At 39.7% G+C, this 18,254-nt stretch overlaps 1 protein-coding gene across 1 annotated transcript in view; it reads left to right on the forward strand.

Annotated features, from left to right (window-relative positions):
• DHRS7 (dehydrogenase/reductase 7) overlaps nt 1–18,254 on the forward strand; it is a 21,054-nt gene continuing 2,800 nt past the window's right edge. Inside the window, exons 1-6 of the mRNA XM_014057110.2 lie at nt 1–240; nt 10,606–10,758; nt 14,219–14,325; nt 14,812–15,051; nt 16,574–16,696; nt 17,749–17,964. Coding sequence (XP_013912585.2) covers nt 111–240; nt 10,606–10,758; nt 14,219–14,325; nt 14,812–15,051; nt 16,574–16,696; nt 17,749–17,964 — 969 coding nt within the window. The 5' untranslated portion in view covers nt 1–110. The remainder of the gene's footprint in view (nt 241–10,605; nt 10,759–14,218; nt 14,326–14,811; nt 15,052–16,573; nt 16,697–17,748; nt 17,965–18,254) is intronic.

Genomic DNA, 18,254 nt, shown 5'->3' on the forward strand with positions numbered 1-18,254 from the left:
AGAGGCCACTCCCTGCTTGGGACAGCGGGCGAAGAGCTCAACCTTCTGCTTATAAGAAGGGGCTCTTCTTGGTCTCAACTCGTGCCACGCTCCCGACTTCTCTGCGCGCCATGGAGATCTGTGTTCAGTGCATTGCGGTGGGCAGCTTCATAGCCTACCTAATCTTGCAGTTCCTACGCTGGATCCGAGCTGACAGCGATCTCACCGTGCAGTGGGCTGAATGGTGGGGCAAAAAGCCCGGTAAGTCACAAGATATTTCTTCTCTCTCTCTCGTGCGCGCGCGGTGGCTCCCAATTTTTTTCGCTTCCATCTGCTTGGCGTTTGCTGCTTCCTCCCTCAATTCCTCCCGCGCGGGGACGTGGCACAAGTTCTCCGGCCCCTCGATTACAGCCGTTTGCAAAAGGGATAAGCAAAAGAAGCGGACGAGGGAGGAAGCGGCCGTTTCGCAGACCGGACAAAATGCGAGAGTTAATTAACCGCCCTCCCCGCGCCAAGCAAACAGACAAGCGCGGCGCGATCTTCCGCACAGCCGGTGGTGAACTGCCCGTGGAATTTAGGGGGATGCTGCGAGATTTGTTTAAAAAGAATTAAGCTGAAAGCCTTCGTGAGTTTGGAATATGCCAGATGTCGGGATTACAGTTTCTGTTTGAAAACAGCTCTATTTTAGAGCTCTATCCTATTTATCGGACCACGTGGCCAAATGACCTTTAACTTTAGTTTAGTTTAGTTTGCTGCTTTTTTGAAAAAAAGAAAAACTATATTACTATTCCGGAGGAATTTTGTTTTATGTTTTCAGCATTTAAACAACCCAACTGTTCCAGGATTTTCTGGGGAAAAGAGTGAAACGAAAATAAACTCACTCAAAGTGAAGCTTGGGGCTACAAAATGTCAGACTGCAGGATGTTTTATAGGGTCTCACTGTCATCTGGAGTTCAATCAAGCACCGGCCATTCGGGCTGCAGATATGGAAACTACAGTTGCCACTCTTGGGGATCTGCAGGTTCTGACTAGGGTGTGTGCAAGCTCTCTCTTCTGTCCATGTAGTTATTACTCATCAGAATACATTTTTCTCCCAAGTAAATATGCCCGGGCTTTTAGCTTGGTTGCTGGAACACAAAGCTGCATTTATCATGAGTTTATGAGTTTATGAGTTTATTATTTATAGGCCGCTCTTTTCCCTGAGGGGGCTCAGGGCGGCTTACAATTTATAGAGAAGGGGATACAAGACAATAAAACAATAAACATGAAAACAGTGCAAGTAAAAAATAAAACACAACATTCATCATTCGGGTGGGGACAGATATTTTGTAACTGTCCTTGAGCCAGTTTACTTATGGAAATTGGACAGAAGTTGTTGATCAGGCGCATGTCTGATTTACAGCTGGATGCTAGTGGATTGCAGAGGTTTTACAATCCATTTATTTCCCAACCATGAAAAGGGCTCACCTTTCCCCTGCTTTTTGAGGCACGGGAAGGGAGAAATCTAGGAATTTGTGGGAAAGGGTTTTTTTTTAAAGGCTATTCACAAACTCTTGAATTCAGTGTGTGTTCAGAGCTAAACAGTAGCTTAAGTCTCAAGCAAGCAAGCCTGTTGTTTTTGTTTTTGCATTAAATAATGTGTAGTGATACTCTGCTTTTGAGTAAACCAAATATAGCTTTTGTAAACCTAAAATTTTGTACTACCCAGTTTTAAGCAGGGATCTGTTTAAAACAAGATAGTATGAACTTTCAGGTTTACAAGACCTACATTCTGTTAACCTAAAAACAGAGTGTCACTACACATAGTCTGATAGGGTTTACCTATTTCCCTGTAAACAACCCCTAACAAAAGAGAATTAGAATAAACAATTCATCCGGTATATTGAGTCTACTTTTATATTGGTGATTAAAGCATATATGTACACACTCACAGATACACATTTCATTTTCTAGGGTGACAGCACTCGTTTTTATATAAAGCCAAGTCTTGTGAACATGATTTTGTATATTGCTTCATTGGATTAAATGGAGGATTGTAATTTTTGTAAATTAAGCTTCATTGGATTAAGTGGAGGGTTGCTTCTAATATCCATTTGTTTAAGCTTTAGTTAGATTTAGCTGCAGAACAGTATCTACTAATACATTTATTAATACCATATAGACCTTTTACTGCAATAATTACATTTTTTTTAAAAAAGAGAAATGGTTGAAAGAAAATTATAAAGTCAGAAGGAACATTAGAGGTCATATTGTTCAATTCTTGCTCGGCAAATCATCCATCAGACCATCTTTGACCAATTATATATAGTACTTGAGGATCTCAAACAAAGGAGAACTTAACGTTTCGGGTGGCAGCCTGTTCCTCTGGCTGACAGCTCTTATAATCAGGAAGTTCTTCCTGGTGTATATCGCCTGAATCTCTTGTAGTAGTAGGGAATAAGTCCACCTCTTGTTCTCTGTGACACTCCAACAGATACTGAAAGTCTGCTGTTGGCCCACCACTGTCGTTTCTAAAACACCTAAATTTATAACCATTAAGACTCTGAGTAGTTCTGTCCTACTTCAGTTTCTGGATTCTCAAGGTATTTAACTGAATCCCCAGACAAATTGAAATCTATAACATGATATTGATGAAATATAAAAAGATTGCACAATTGTATCTTTAATTGTTCTGATTATGTAGTAAAGAAACAGAGCAGCAATTGGATAATTTTTTAAAATTTTCTAAACAGATTAAATAATTGCATTGCTATTTATTCTGTATATAGTTGTGTTCATGAACAAATTGCTGATGAAAGGCAGGAATCTAGAAGCAGTTATTCTTAGTGCAATTATGAGGTTTTGCCCGAAGCATTTGAAAAACAAAATCTTTGCGTAGGTGTTAATGTTAAGGGTAGATTTGATACAGTTTCATGTTCAAACAGATACTAAATTTTGTGTATTTTATATTATGCAGCATCCTTTTTGTACCATTCCTTTGTTTTAAATTGTAAGAGGCTATCCTGCAGTGGTGAAATTCACATTTTTCTACTACCGGTTCTGTGGGCGTGGCTTGGTGGGCATGGCAGGGGAAAGTTACTGCAAAATCCGCATTCCCTCCCCACTTCTGGGGGAAGGATATTGCAAAATCTCCATGAATAAACTAAAGCATCTTAAATAGAAAACTATCTTTAGGTAGATTTTTACTCCAACAGCATTTTATTAAAATAAATATGATTTTAAAAAATCCAATTTAAATTTTAAAAAAAATTAAAAAATTATTTATTTTTAAACCATCTATTTTTATCCACCTTAAGCAGTAGCCACCCAAATGATCCAAGAAAACTTAGATGAGGCATAAAAGAAGCAGCATCCTCTCTTGTAGTAATGACCACTAGCTAATAATTTTAAAATGGGCTTGGATAAATTCATGAAAATAACTATCACTGGTTACTAATTTGAATGCTTGTATACATTACTTCATGGGCTAAATTAGAAGATCCTTGAGGTAGGTCATCAAGGATTTTCAACACATGTCTACTTTAAGATTAGCAATAATATTTCAATCCACTGAGCTTTGTTTGCTCAACAATAAGAACTGGTTGAATTCATGGAACTCTTCAAACCAAAACAAAAAACGTCCCTTGGTGGCTTTGTTGATAAATGAACCATCTATTACTTTTCTGGTTTAGGCTGTTGGAAAGAGAAAGGCTTTTATATAAGAGTCCCTTGACAGTGAGATAGGTGATATATACATTTAATAAATAAATTCTTAGTTTCATTAACAAAATACCGTAATTCCTTCTAGGATACCAGTATCTCTAGAAAACTCTTTTTGTATAGAAATATTAAGAATGGATATTTTGAAAATGGTATCTTTTCTTAGAGATGTATTTATGGTTTGGTTAGATATATTGATTTCTGAATTTATTTATTTTTTATCCTTAGTTTTTTCTTTCCGTATTCTTTCCTATACATTTCTTGTTTTCGATATTGTGTTGACACACCACTGTTTTATTTATTTAAAAGATGATGCTCTTATTAGGTGGTTATATTGGAATAATATGAGACTGCCCTGATCACAAGGAATACTTTCAAGATGAAGAAACAATTTCCATTAAGTTGTGGTTTACTCTTCCTTTATTTGCAATTGCACATGGTCTCTGCAGATGAATCATATGCTTTCTTACTCTTATCTGCATAGCACAAGAATTACTCCTGTCGAAACATTTTCCTCAAGTGATGCAACACTTGAGGAGAATGTCAGAGTCAGAATGTCATAAATAAGAGTGGCTGATGTTGACATCTTATGAAGACAAGCTTATTGTTCTGACTGGTGGAATAAGATGGATGGATTGATACCTGTCTGGCATATTAGCTGTCTATCCAGCCCTTCATGGAAAGCTGTTAACATTGGTAAACTCATTTCTATAAAATGCAATCGGGGGAAAAAAACCTCATGAAGAAATGAGATGAGAAAAACATCTGTACAATCCATCAAACAAATAGCCTAAAATCAGCATTTGACTTATTAACATTTTGCATATTACCTTCCATTAAAATATGCTATGTCAGGTTTCAAGATTATTTTAACATGTAAAACTGTAGGTAAAATAGCCTATAGCTAAAATGAAAGAGGCCCTCAGCAGATCTTTAAAAATAATTTCATTGCATCTCAAAACAGACAAAAGTGATGTTGGAACTGGAATTACTAAGATTACATTTATAATCTTAGTAGAAACTGATCTAAAATATGATATTTTTTTTCTAAATTCAGTAGCCATCATTTTCATTAAACCACAGAGATAGCTGGATGGAGCAAATCTGAGCAAACACAGATTATCACAGTAAACAAGAGGGAATCATATACAAGAAGACATTCTCTCAGGTCACCTGGACCCAAGAAACAATTAATTCATTGGCATTTTATTCTATTTATATATCATGTTATATATTTTCTTTAAATATCATGATAGGTATATCGATTGACTCTTTTTGGTTTACAACAGTAAAAACAGTTAAATATAATAATTAAAACCAAAACAGTGGGAATGATTCAGTTTTTTTTCCATTAGACACAAAAGGATCAACACAAATCATGCCCAGTCTTGTGACAAAGTAGCTGAAAAACAAAATCCCTGATCTCACCATACATTGACAAACTTTGCTGTAAGAATTAGACAAGCCTAGGAGACCTTGCAGCCAGGTGGAACATTGCTAGAAAAACCCAAACAATACCAGAAATACAAGAAACAGAAGGATCGATCCCCAAACACCTCCAGAACAATTCATTTTTTAAAGTTAACTTTTGGAAAGCTCTAAGAACACTGCTGGGCTGGCTTCAAGAGGAACACTAATTTTTGTAAGAGGGCAACCTCATAATATCCTCCTTCAAACAAAGATGCTCACAACGATCACAATGAAGAAATTATAATAACCAATAAAAGAATAAAACATGGCAAGAATAACAGAAGTCACTAATGCTAATGATTAAAACTCCTAATTGATGGTTAAAGGCCACATTAATCAAATCATCTGGAAGACAATTAATTTTTTAATCTTCATAGTCTCTCTCTCTATATATATATGTGTGTGTGTGTGTGTTTTATTTATTTGTGCAAATATAACAAAGGCAACAGTAAAAATATTGGGTTTCTGTCGTGATGGACTCTTGTGACGAGCCGATTGACAGATGATAGAAGCAGTTAGCTTCCTCCCATAATTGGGGCTTACCAGGAGTTGTAAAAATCATATATATATATATATATATATATATATATATATATATATATATATATATATATATATATATATATATATATATATATATATATATATATATATATATATATATATATATATATATTTATTAGTGGAAGTGTGACCTTCCTCCCATATTTGGGCATACCAGGGGTTGTGACTTTAAATATATACCTTTCACCCTGGCCTCGCTGATAAGGAGTCGAGCCCTGTAGCTCAATGGTTAACATATCTGCCTTAGAGGCAATAGAGCACAGGTTCGATTCCCAGTAAGAGTGTGGCTAGCTGATGAGAGCTAAATAGCTTGAAATAGATCTATACTAGTCTCCCTTTATTTATTTATCAGCATAAATATAACAAATGTAATAAAAAGGCAACAGTAAAAAATATTGGGTTTCTGTCTGGATGGTCTCTTGTGACGAGCCGAAGACAGAGAGTGGAAGTGTGACCTTCCTCCCATATTTGGGCATACCAGGGGTTGTGACTTTAAATATATACCTTTCACCCTGGCCTCGCTGATAAGGAGTCGAGCCCTGTAGCTCAATGGTTAACATATCTGCCTTAGAGGCAGTAGAGCACAGGTTCGATTCCCAGTAAGAGTGTGGCTAGCTGATGAGAGCTAAATAGCTTGAAATAGATCTATACTAGTCTCCCTTTACCAGAGTCATTCTATATGATATGACTGGCCATACAAATTTGATAAATAAACTAGTTGTCACTCTGCCAAGAAAACTGCCACAGAAGTCAAGTTGTACTAGAAGGTATCATTACTTTTAACAATACAAGGAGAGTTACCAGATCTATACACAGCTAAATATGCATTCAGAGGTGGCAGACCTGGCTCAAATGCTAGTGATTTTATCTAGAAAAATATAACTAACACCATCATAACCAACTACTGGAGTTTCTATGATCAAATTCCAGGAAGGGAAGTACAACTTATTTCCTCCTGTTATTAATTAAATAGTGCTGTGTTTTATATAAAATGCTGAGTTGTCAATACTAAAAACTGCATCATAGTAGTTGATCTTATCATTGCTAAAAACATTTGAAGCAAAGAAAGAGCTGAAATAAGTGAATAAACAGAATTTTATGGGAAATTTAAAGGTTCAGTTCCCTGACTGTATAATAAATGTTTTCATTAATGATTTGGATGAAAAACTGGAAGGATAATTATTAACATTGTAATATTTGTGTGGGGCCATAAATAATATATAGAAAGGGGATTTGTTTTCTCACCATGTTAGAATTTCAGCACTGAATTTGTTCAAGATGACAGAATTACAACACACAAAAGACAAATAACGTGCTTATAGTTTTATGTTTTTGTGGAGTCTAGAACTTGCGCTCAACCATTTTACATGAGCCGCAAAGTGATCCAGAGTCAGCAGAAAAAAATATTCTTCTTTTTCTACCCAGCATGCAGTTAAATTGTGACATTTCTTACCAGATGTATAGTAACGGCAGTCACGTTACATGAGGTTAAAAGGAGACTGAACACAGTACTTTCCTGGAGTTTCAGATTATCAGTAGTTGCTGTATGAATGACTGCTTACTGTATTATCTTGTGTGTCAAAGATGCCATTCGACACGTGACTGACAAGTGATAGTGGAAAGGAGTTACCACCCTCCAGTGAGCTTCCCAAATTCATTCAATGAACCCCCATGTGACACAAAATACTATACCAGATGCCTGATATATTTTGTTCTTGTGTAAACAATGTTCAATCTGCTGGCTGTATTGAGCACACACACACAAAAGATTGTTGAGATTGGTTACACCTTTGTACCGCAATCAACTTCCATGTGGTATTTCCCAGATGTATTGAGCCAAGGTGGCACAGTGGTTAAATGCAGCACTGCAGGCTACTGCTAGATCAGCAGGTCAGCGGTTCAAATCTCACCGGCTCAGGGTTGACTCAGCCTTCCATCCTTCCGAGGTGGGTAAAATGAGGACCCAGATTGTTGGGGGCAATATGCTGACTCTCTGTAAACCGCTTAGAGAGGCCTGAAAGGCCTATGAAGCGGTATATAAGTCTACTGCTATTGCTATTAACTATTGCTTGCTACTATTGCTATTGGAGTTTGGCCACGCTGGCTGGGTGTTAACATTTGTAGCCTGGCATAGCTAAAATGCTTCAACTTAGAGACAGTTTACAGTTTTGGTCAGTTTCCCTAAAAAGGGGAGATTTTGTATAGTTCTTAATGGTATAAGAGAAGGCAAGCAGAATGATCAGACAACTCCTGTACAGTATGAAGAAATAGCTTTATGGGGTTGGGGAGAGTAGCAGCTAACACAATTCCGAAAAATGGTGCAAAATTTGAAATGAATAAGCAGATGTTTTTTTCTCTATTTCATGACACTCCAATGCAGAGTTATTCAAAGGAACTGAATGGTGGGGATTATAGACAAAATAAAGCATTTCATCTAATATTTAGTTCATGAGATTTGCTACTAAAATATGTTGTGGTAGTCTTCCCTTCAAAGATTAGGAAAAGATTACAGGTAATCCTTGAATTATGGCCATAATGGAGCCTGCCCATTAAGGTAATATGTCGTGGGTCATCATGTAATCAACCTGATTCTATTTTTGTGAGGATTATGAATCGCCATGGTCATTAAGTGAATCCACAGTTGTTAAATAAATGCCATGGTTATTTAGTGAACTCATTTTTCACTATTGGGCGTTTTTGCAAAAACCAAGAGTAATGCCGATTTTCAGGGAAAATGTCGTAAATTGCAGCGGTGTGACTGCAGGATCCTGCAAAGGACCATAAAGGCAGGCCGGTTGCCAAACACTTGAACTGCATCATGTGACCGGGAGGGGGGGCTGCCTGGGTGACTTCCAGTTTGTCCATTGGGTGGTTTTTGTCCTCCGGAGCCTTCAGGGAAGCCTCCAGAAGGCCCCTGAAGGCTCCGGAGGGCTTAAACCTGCCCTACAAGCAAACCGGAAGTCCATTTCTAAACTTCCAGTTTGCCTGTAGGGCCAGTTTTTTGCACTCCGGGGGCTTCAGGGAAGCTCCTGAAGCCTCCGGAGGGTCTCCAGCAGGGTGGGGGAGGCTGTTTTCGCCCTCCCCAGGCTCCTATGAAGCTTCTGAAACCTGGGGAGGGCAAAAATGGCTTTTAAAAAGCTGAAGTCAACGCGTCATGTGCCCTGACAAATGGCTCTGTGTGCCACCTGTGGCATGCGTGCCATAGGTTCGCCATCCTGGGTATAAGGTTTCCTGCCTAAGCAGGGGGTTGAACTAGAAGATCTCCATGTTATTCCTATTCTAGTCTAATCTAATCTAGCCCTTTTTTAGTTTTTATTGTAAACCTCCCAGAGTCGCTGTATCACTGAGATGGATGCATAGAAATTTAATAAATAAATAATACCTGTAGTTAAATAGTAATATATTAACTTTCGTATCTCTTATCATTACGAATATCAGAAGGCTATTTCATTGATGGAATGTATGGGGTTTTCCCTTTGGCATTTAATCACCATTGTGGGAAACATTGGAACAGATAGATCTGTGGCTTGATCCAGCATAACCTTTCTTGTGTTTCTACCTTTGTTTAAAACAAATTTATCTTCATTATATCCTATATAGAGCAATAGCAAAAACAAGATTTTCACTGTTATGTGCTGTGAAAACTCCAGATAGGCCTTCTGTTTTCAGAATAAATACAGCTATGTATTACAGAGCATATGCATGCCTAGTAACCTGTAGCTAAAGATGTAGCTAGATATTTGGCAGATTTTCTTGTTTGCTTTGTTGCCTGCACATTTCGAAAATGGGTTCTTTCTGTTGACACAGCAAAGTCCTTGGGGATTTATGTTTGAGCAAATGGTACACAGTTAAAGCCAATGACGTCCCTAGGAAGAATTGCTTTCTATAAACCACCTTGTACTTTGATTGTGTGCATAAGAGTTCAAACTTTCTTCTGCTGCCTAATGATGAACTGGCCTCTGTTGCACCTCAAGAGCCTCTGAGTAAGTTCACGACAAGAAAGAATGTTGACCCTTTCAACAGAAATCTATTTATGATGGTTGAGATTTTTTGGAGTTTAATCAGAAAAAAGTATGATGTAATGCATTTATTAGTCTTCAAATGTCTTAAGATACTGCTATCTTTGGTTTAACATTTTTTTTTTTAGGGACCTAGAACCTAGTTGCATTTGTGAAATGGGTGGCCAGATACATGGATTTAAATAAGTAAATAAGGATTTAGCTAATAGCCAAATTCTTGCTTGCAGATATGTAAATATTCATAAAAGTTAATAAGAATTTGACTAACAGCCATGACTATAAATAGTGTCTTGCAATGTAGATATATACATATTCATGAAAGTTGCTATTGAACACTTGATGTAGGAGATGACCTACATCATGACCTTGCTGAGCCTGAGGGAGAGGTCAAGCATGTCATCAGTCTCGAATCCAGGTGTGAAATTCAGCAGGTTATGACAGGTTCTGGAGAACTGGTAGCAGAAATTTTGAGTAGTTTGGAGAACCAGCAAATACCACCTCTGGCTATCCCCAGGGTGGGGTGGGAATGGAGATTTTGCCAATATCTTTCCTCCAGGAGTGGGGAGGGAATGGAGATTTTGCAGTATCCTTCCCCTGCCACGCTCACCAAGCCACACCCAAAGAACCGGTAGTAAAAAAAATGAATTTCACCACTGCTCGAGTCCCTTCCTACCCTCAAGAGACCCAAGTCTAGTCCACCTTGAATTCCATTGACTCGTATCTACCACCAATTTGCTTTGTCCATTAGTAGTTCATATTCTTGTAGAGAGCATTGGCATGCAGTAAACCTATGCTCATTTGTACTGCCTGGATTCCTAATATCCTGTGCTTGACACCTATTATCATTTTTGTGTGTGTTCTTTTTCTTCTCCAGAAAAGGAGCTGCCAAGGAAAGTTGTCTGGGTGACTGGTGCTTCCAGTGGAATTGGAGAAGAGTTGGCCTACCAGCTGGCCAAGATTGGCTCATGGCTTGTGTTGTCAGCAAGAAGAGAAAATGAATTGGAGAGAGTGAAAAAGAAGTGCCTTGGTAAGGAGGATTCTAGAACTTTGTGTATGCATTTTTTCCTAAAGTAGGTTGCAAGAATTGCAAATAAAATTATAGAACAAAACTTACTGTGCCCCTTTTGGCATATTTCATTTCATTCATTTCATTTCATTTATTATATTTATATGCCACCCTTTCCCCCCGAAGGGGACTCAGGGCGGCTAACAAATCAAATCAGGGAAGGGGGGGGTACAGACAAAAAATAAACAATAAACAATACATAACAATACATAATTTAAAAACACACAACAGTCATACCATTCAAGACGGGGGCAACAGCTCTTTAGCCCCAGGCCTGTCAGAACAGCCAGGTTTTAACAGCTTTGCGGAAGGCCTGGAGGGTGGTGAGGGTTCGAATCTCCACGGGGAGTCCATTCCAAAGGGTCGGAGCAGCCACAGAGAAGGCTCTCCTCCGGGTAGTCGCCAGTCGACACTGGCCGGCGGATGGAATTCGGAGGAGGCCCAATCTGTGGGATCTAATCGGTCTAGCGGAGGTGATTGGCAGCAGGCGGTCTCTCAAGTACCCAGGTCCAATACCATGAAGGCCTTTATAAAGGGCTGTGCTAATCCCAGTTAGGTTTCTGTAGCATCTGTCTGACCTTGCCTGGTTAAGTAGGTTTCGGCTTGCTACCCAAAAACCAAGACAGCAAGAAAAAAAATAAGAGATATTCTGGAAGGAAGCAACAGCAAACCATTTTGATACTGGCTCCAATTATACTTGTCAATTATAGGAGGTATCCCATGCTGACAAGATTAGGAAAAACTGAATGATTCATGGACAGCTAATTGTCAATAAGATTATTTTTTTTCATCTCAATATTGTTTACACCTTAGGCTGGTTGAGCTAGGTTGCAGTTGCATAGGTGTTTAGCTTATCCAGGTTTCATTCCCTTTCTTGATATGTAGCCAAGTGGAGCAGAGAGGAGCTTTCTTACAAAATTGATGTTGCATATTACATTTGCTCAGCTCCAAAAGGCGCCGGATTAATTATCTTTGTTTGATTTATGGCAAGTGATTTAATCATTAACAGATGCCATCATAATCCTTGATGTTCTGACTTAGGCTTCCCAAGAGCATGAACCAAAGTCCTTGTCCTGACAAAAAACCCTTTTATTAATTTCCTGTGAATTCTGCTCATTCACATCCAGCAAAGTTTTTCAAGGGAGGATTTACAACCACAGACCTTATCTGGCTTAGAGAGCTGCCATATCTGCAAAACTTGGCAAGGAGTCTCGGAGATTCACAAATCAATTAAGCGAACTAATTGTCTCCTGCAACCTCCACTCCCCTTTCGTTCCTTTTTTATTTCCTCTGGGAGAGGCCATTCATCGTCTTACTCCCAAGTCGACCTCTGTTCTTTAGCTGTTCCCTTCGTCTGGCAACTCTGCGCATGTGCACACTGGGAATGGGCCTCAGCTGTTCGTCTGCCTCACTGATGTCTCACTCTGAAGGCAGCTGATAACTGGTATACGGCTCTGCCTCCAACACAGAGCCCACGTCTGAGTCTTCCCTGGCCCATGTTCCTCCCCAACCTCCTCACTGTCTGAATCTGCTGCCAGCTCCACTGGCCGCTGGCGGGCCACAACACATGACTTGATTTCTAATGCCTTAGAATTGCTGATATTGTCATAATTAAAGGGAGTATACAAATAACAAACCAAGGGAGTGACCTAGATAATTTTCCTTTATTAGATTCCCAGATTTTTCCTATAAAAGAGCTTGGGAGAATACTTTTTATTTTTTTCCAACCCTATGTGCCCACATGATAACTCTCCAAAAACTGAACAAAATGGGAATACATTTGGTGTGTAAGGAGAAACTCAGTTCAGTTCCAAAAAATTGGATATGTCTGGCTATGGAGGAAAAAAACCCAAATCATCTGATCATCCATATAGGAGAAGTGAGCACACAGCAGCTCTGAACGATTTTTTTCATTCTAAAACCCCTCTCTCTCCTCTCTCTCAGGCATGTGCTTCAGAGTGGGCATATATTCCCACCCTATGCTTCCCATGCATGCATACACACAGACATAGGCTACTGCTAGTAAAGAATTACTGAAATCCAGTTCTGCCTGTTTTTTAAAATTACAATATGAAGAGCTTGCAGAAACTCCCCTTAACTCTTATATTCTGCTCTTAGATAAGCAGGGGCTATGTAAAAGCCTGGATGAAGCTGTGCAGAAAAGGGGCATTTCTCCAGCCTCACGCCCTTCAGACATGTTGGACTGCAGTTCCTCCAGTCCTCAGCTCACAAGACTCCTGTTGGGAAATAGGCCGAGAAAAGCAGCTCCAAAAATTACTTTTGCCTTCTGAGTGATTTTTTTAAGGGATAACAGTTTGATTTTTCACAGAGAGAAACACATTCCTCAGGGGCCTGGCCAAGAGCCAAAAGTGATCACACACCCATGTTCTCTCTCAGGTGCCATCTTGTCTGTTTTCTGACACTAGGCAGTTCCTCCCAAATAGCAGGGAAGGGACAAACCCCTTGTTGTGTTTCAGAGTCCATTTCTGCAAAGTAGTTTTAAAAATAGGCCATGGGTCATTCACATGCAATCAATCTGAGCAATGCAGGTTTCTCAATCCTGATTGAACAGACACCATGTTCTGAAGGGCCGAAACGTATATTTGAATTAAACCCCCGAGGGCCCCAGTAACAAGATATACCATGCTAACTTGGCATGTTAGTTAGCGGCAAAGAATTATACTAACAAAAAGATACAAATTGTCAAGGGTATGTTTTCCAAGTTGCAATATAAGGCTGTGAAAGCTGCACTTTTAAGCTATGATGTTGGAGAAAACTTATTATTTATTAATGAAATTTATATAACTATCCAACTTACATATAGGGGACTCCATGCAGCTTACAATTTTTTTTAAAAAAACCATCATATAGTAAAAACCGTCTCCACCACCACCCATGGTGGCAACAGTACAATCATATCTGCCATTTGACTGGCTCCATCTCTGTTTGTGGTCCCCAGGTCCTCTTATAAATCCATGCTTTTAGGGCTTTTTGGAAAAGCAACAGGGTGGGGCCCAACCTTAGCTCAAAGGGAATGATGTTTTATAAAGATGTGTGAGGATATCTTGAGTTGGAAGAAGTACAACTCATGCAGTACCAAAGAGGTATTCCCTGGGAACACAAATATGCAAAGACAAGCTATTTTATTCTAAAATTGGAATAAAATTGGAAAACAGAGCCCATAGAAAATAAGTCACGAATGACAAACTTAAAAGAATTCCAAAGAAGCACTTACTGGACAAATGATGCCCATCAGATCATGAAGGGCCAGGAGTGTGTGAAAAATGGAACATCAAAGGGGAGGGAGGAGAGGAGAACTTTGGGTGCCCCTTTCTGCTTGTTGAGTTGTGTTTATGGTGTGGGATGGAGGGAAGATCCATTGTTTCTACAAGACATTTTGTTTTTATCCTTTTCCCTTTAGAGATCAGCAGCCTAAATGAGAAGGATATCCTCATTTTGCCACTTGATTTGACTGACAGGGGATCCCATGAATCTGCCACAAAGACAGTTCTTCAGCATTTTGGGAGGGTAAGTTTCATTTTTTGAGAGACAGAGAGGAACAGAACACACGTGGGGGCAGGGAGAGAGAAAGAGAGAGAGAGAGAGAGAGAGAGAGAGAGAGAGAAGCAGAGCAGGGTAAGAAACATGTCGTTAGGGCAAATATATTTATCTAGAGTCGGAACGACTAGCACATATGTGTGAGGGGAACCTTTAACCTTTACCTTACATTGGAATGGGAGGTTCATTTGCTTTTGTGTGTAATACAATTACCCTTTTAGAAAGGATTCAGTGTAGCCAAGACGGAGCGTGAAAATGCAGATATATGTAAGAAACCCTTTCATATATCCCAGAAAATGATGTTGGAAATGCATAATGAGTGGGGCTTCAGAAATTCAAGCAGAGAGAGTTATTTGAGGTCTGGCTGCATTCTAAGTCCACAGTCACTTCAGTTCTTGATGCTGACAAGAAGCCATAGTATAACTATTTTCTCCTTCATTTCCTTTCTTACAAAAGATTGACATTTTGGTGAACAACGGTGGACGTTCTCAGCGTTCTCTTTTCGTAGATACAAGTGTTAATGTTTATAACGCTATAATGGAACTCAACTATCTGGGCACTGTCTCCTTAACTAAATTTGTCCTGGACCACATGATCCAAAGGAAACAGGGAAAGATTGTCACGATGAGCAGCGTCATGGGTATCATGGGAGCTCCCTTAGCAACTGGGTATTGTGCCAGCAAACATGCTTTGCAGGTAAGTCCCTTTTCCAGCTGCTTTGGTCAAGTGAGGTTCCCAGAATGTGTTGGGAGCACAACTCCAAGAGGTCCCCCAGCTAGCAGTCATGAAATTGCAATTCCATGATATTTGTGGGATGCCAGGAAGGCTGTGTTTTAGGCTTATGTTCGTTAGCAATTGCAACTAGAGATGTTTCAAAGGCCCTATGTTAATATTGAGGCTTGCTAGGCCATGAAGATTTGGCTAAGAGAAGAGACCCCAGTACAGGTAATCCCTTAGTTACGACAATTAACTCCCCGAGCACTTATGACACAGTCCCAACCTTACGAATGCTGGAGTACCACAGCAGTCGTTCACTGCAGAGGCACTGCAACATTCACCATGCCTATCCCCCCCCCCGCCTGCGCTCACTGGAAACAAAAATAAGATATAGGTTTGCCCCCAGCCCATCTCTCCCCCCGTGAGTCAGTTTCCAGCCAACCAGAGCTTACCAAGATGTTTTGACAACTCTGAGATGTTGTGGGGAGATGTTAATCAGCATATTTCTCAGGGTTTCTGGCTGTGAGATGCTGGTATGAACAGGATCCAGCTACTCTGGTCATTCTCACTTATTATTCCCCCCCTTTTAATTTCCTATCAGGTACACACAAAGGTTTATTGTTCTTTCATCCTTTCCCCTTTCATCTTTCTACCCCTTCCCCCTTTCATCCTCCCCCCCTTCTTCTTCTTATGGCAGGATGCCTGTGAGGCCCCCAAGCCGATCTAAGCATAACTCTGTAGACTTTAAACTCTGTGTCTTTACTGGATATCTGTGTCAGATATCCAGTAAAGACACTACACATATTTTTTAAAAAGTTTTTGGCTGTGTAGTTTGAAGTACGAAGTACTAGGCAGCAGTTGTGTTTCCCTCTCAATTAAATTTGACCAGAATTCAGTGACTGTAATAATGTGGGTTTCTGTAATGATTAGCAACTGGTGGTTCCTGAACAGGGTTGCTATATCTAAGTTGCAACTGGGTTGAGTAACTATGAGACACCATCAAAGAAGTATAGAAAATGGTCTTTGTTTTGCTAGTGAATATTTGGATTTTTGTAAGTTAATTATGGAAACCCTACATCAAATCTGGGTTCCCTAGTACAACCAACACACTTATTTTTTTTCTAGCTTGGATGATATTGGCACTTGGTATCAAGATCCACAGCATGGGGTTCAGAAAAGTACATGGTGTGTTGTTGTTTTTTACATGGTGTAGATCAGTTTTAGCACAGTCATTACCCAGCAAATAAAATAGACAAGGGAAGAAATATGGAGATGCCAAATCGGTAAAACAGAGTAAGCTTATATAACAACCCATCTTAAATGGCATTATGGATCCCTTACTAAAACCTTGAAACTAGATAACAAAAACTTAGCAACGTTGTAGATTGTGTTTATCTACATAATTGCATCTGTGTGCAGTTACTATCTTTGAGGCACATGATAGTTTACTGTTTGTGGTTGTGGAGACCCTTGAAATAAAGTTACTGCTTTTCTTTCTTAGGGCTTCTTCAACTCTCTTCGGCCTGAGCTTGGTGATTACCCTGAGATAAGTATAATCAATATCTGTCCAGGGCCTGTCCAGTCACAGATCATCCAAAATGTCTTTACTGAAGAAGTCTCAAAGGTAGGAAATTTTTTTTTTATCTTCCCTGTATTATTTTTACAAATATCTCAAGGTGGTGAACATACCTAAGGCTCCTTCCTTCTCCTCCTATTTTCCTCACAACGGCCCTGTGAGGTAAATTGGGCTAAAAGAGTGACTGGCCCAAGGTCACAAGGCTGCCTTTCATGCCTAAAGTGGGACTAGAACTCTTCTCTCCTGGTTTCTAGATTGGGACCATAACCACTAGACCAGGGGTGTCCAACTCGATTTCATTGAGGGCTGTATCATGGTTGCGTTTGACTGTGGGGTATGTGGCCAGGGTGCATGTGGCCAGCTCGACATCATTGAGTCTCCATTTTCAGCTGTGAGGGCCTCCTGCAGCCCTCTGCCAGTGAAAATGGAACTTGGAATGGTGGCACGTGGCCCTCCTGAGCTCCTTTTTTACTGACAGAGGCACCGCAGGCTGGTCCTTCATTGTTTCCAGGGCGGGCCCACAGCCAGATCTAAGCACCCTGCAGGCCAGTTCCAGCTCGCGGGCCTTGAGTTTGTTACTCCTGCACTAGATCAAACTGACCTAAATGACTTAGGGGACAATGAACTCTGGACCAATAGAGTTAAGAATGAAATGAAATCTGTTCTAGTTAATTATTGCCCTGTTCTGTGATTGCTGATGACAGTGCAAGATAGGCCAAGTCTGGGCCCCTAAGTTGTGATTGCAATTATTTGCTAAGACCATTATTTTATGTGCCTAGAGACACATTCCCTGTTAAATGCTGTTTAACAGGAAAGGCATGCCTATGGCATTTAATTCAACCAATGGTGCCCTGGCATTCTCTTAACAGCATATCTACTCCTAATGTGTAACTTGAAATTTTGTTGTTCCTGTTCTGATTTTGAGTTTTAGTTTTTCCTTATGATGGCAAAGGGGAGGAAGGAATCTTCATTCGAAGTTCTGTAATGTCTAACAGATAATTTTTTTAAGGAGGGACACAGAGATTAATCAGCCTAGCAAGTCACACTTGCAGTATTCTGATTTTGTCTCATTTTCTATTGTGTGTCCACCCCATTACCAGGTTAATCAAAACGTTGGGGACCAATCTCACAAAATGACAACTCAACGCTGTGTTCGCTTAACTCTGGTTAGCATGGCTAATGATGTGAAGGAAGCCTGGATCAGTGACCATCCCTACTTGGCAGTATGCTATATGTGGCAGTATATGCCCACTTGGGCATGGTGGCTATTGAACCGCATGGGAAAGAAGCGGATAGAGAACTTCAAGAGCGGAGTGGTATGTTCTTCAAATAGAATCTTTTTCCTATCCTGGTATCAATTAAACCTACTAGATTGGCTGATCTGAGAAGGTAGCATATTATGCAGAAAACTCCAGGTTTAAGTGTCCTTGCAAGAAATCGATATTTTTGGCTCTATATATTTAGTGGTTTCTGCAGCTCTATTTTTTTTAGCAGGAATATCCAGTTAAAGACTATGCACTTTAATTGCAGTTGTGTCTGCCATCTTGATTTTTAAATCTCATCTCTTTTGTTCATACTTTTATTTGTTCCTGCAATTCCAATACCT

The sequence above is a fragment of the Thamnophis sirtalis genome, unplaced genomic scaffold (genome assembly GCF_051295495.1).
Source record: "Thamnophis sirtalis isolate CommonGarterSnake01/CBP01778 unplaced genomic scaffold, rThaSir2_p1.2 scaffold_1, whole genome shotgun sequence".
Classification (NCBI taxonomy): Eukaryota; Metazoa; Chordata; class Lepidosauria; order Squamata; family Natricidae; genus Thamnophis; species Thamnophis sirtalis.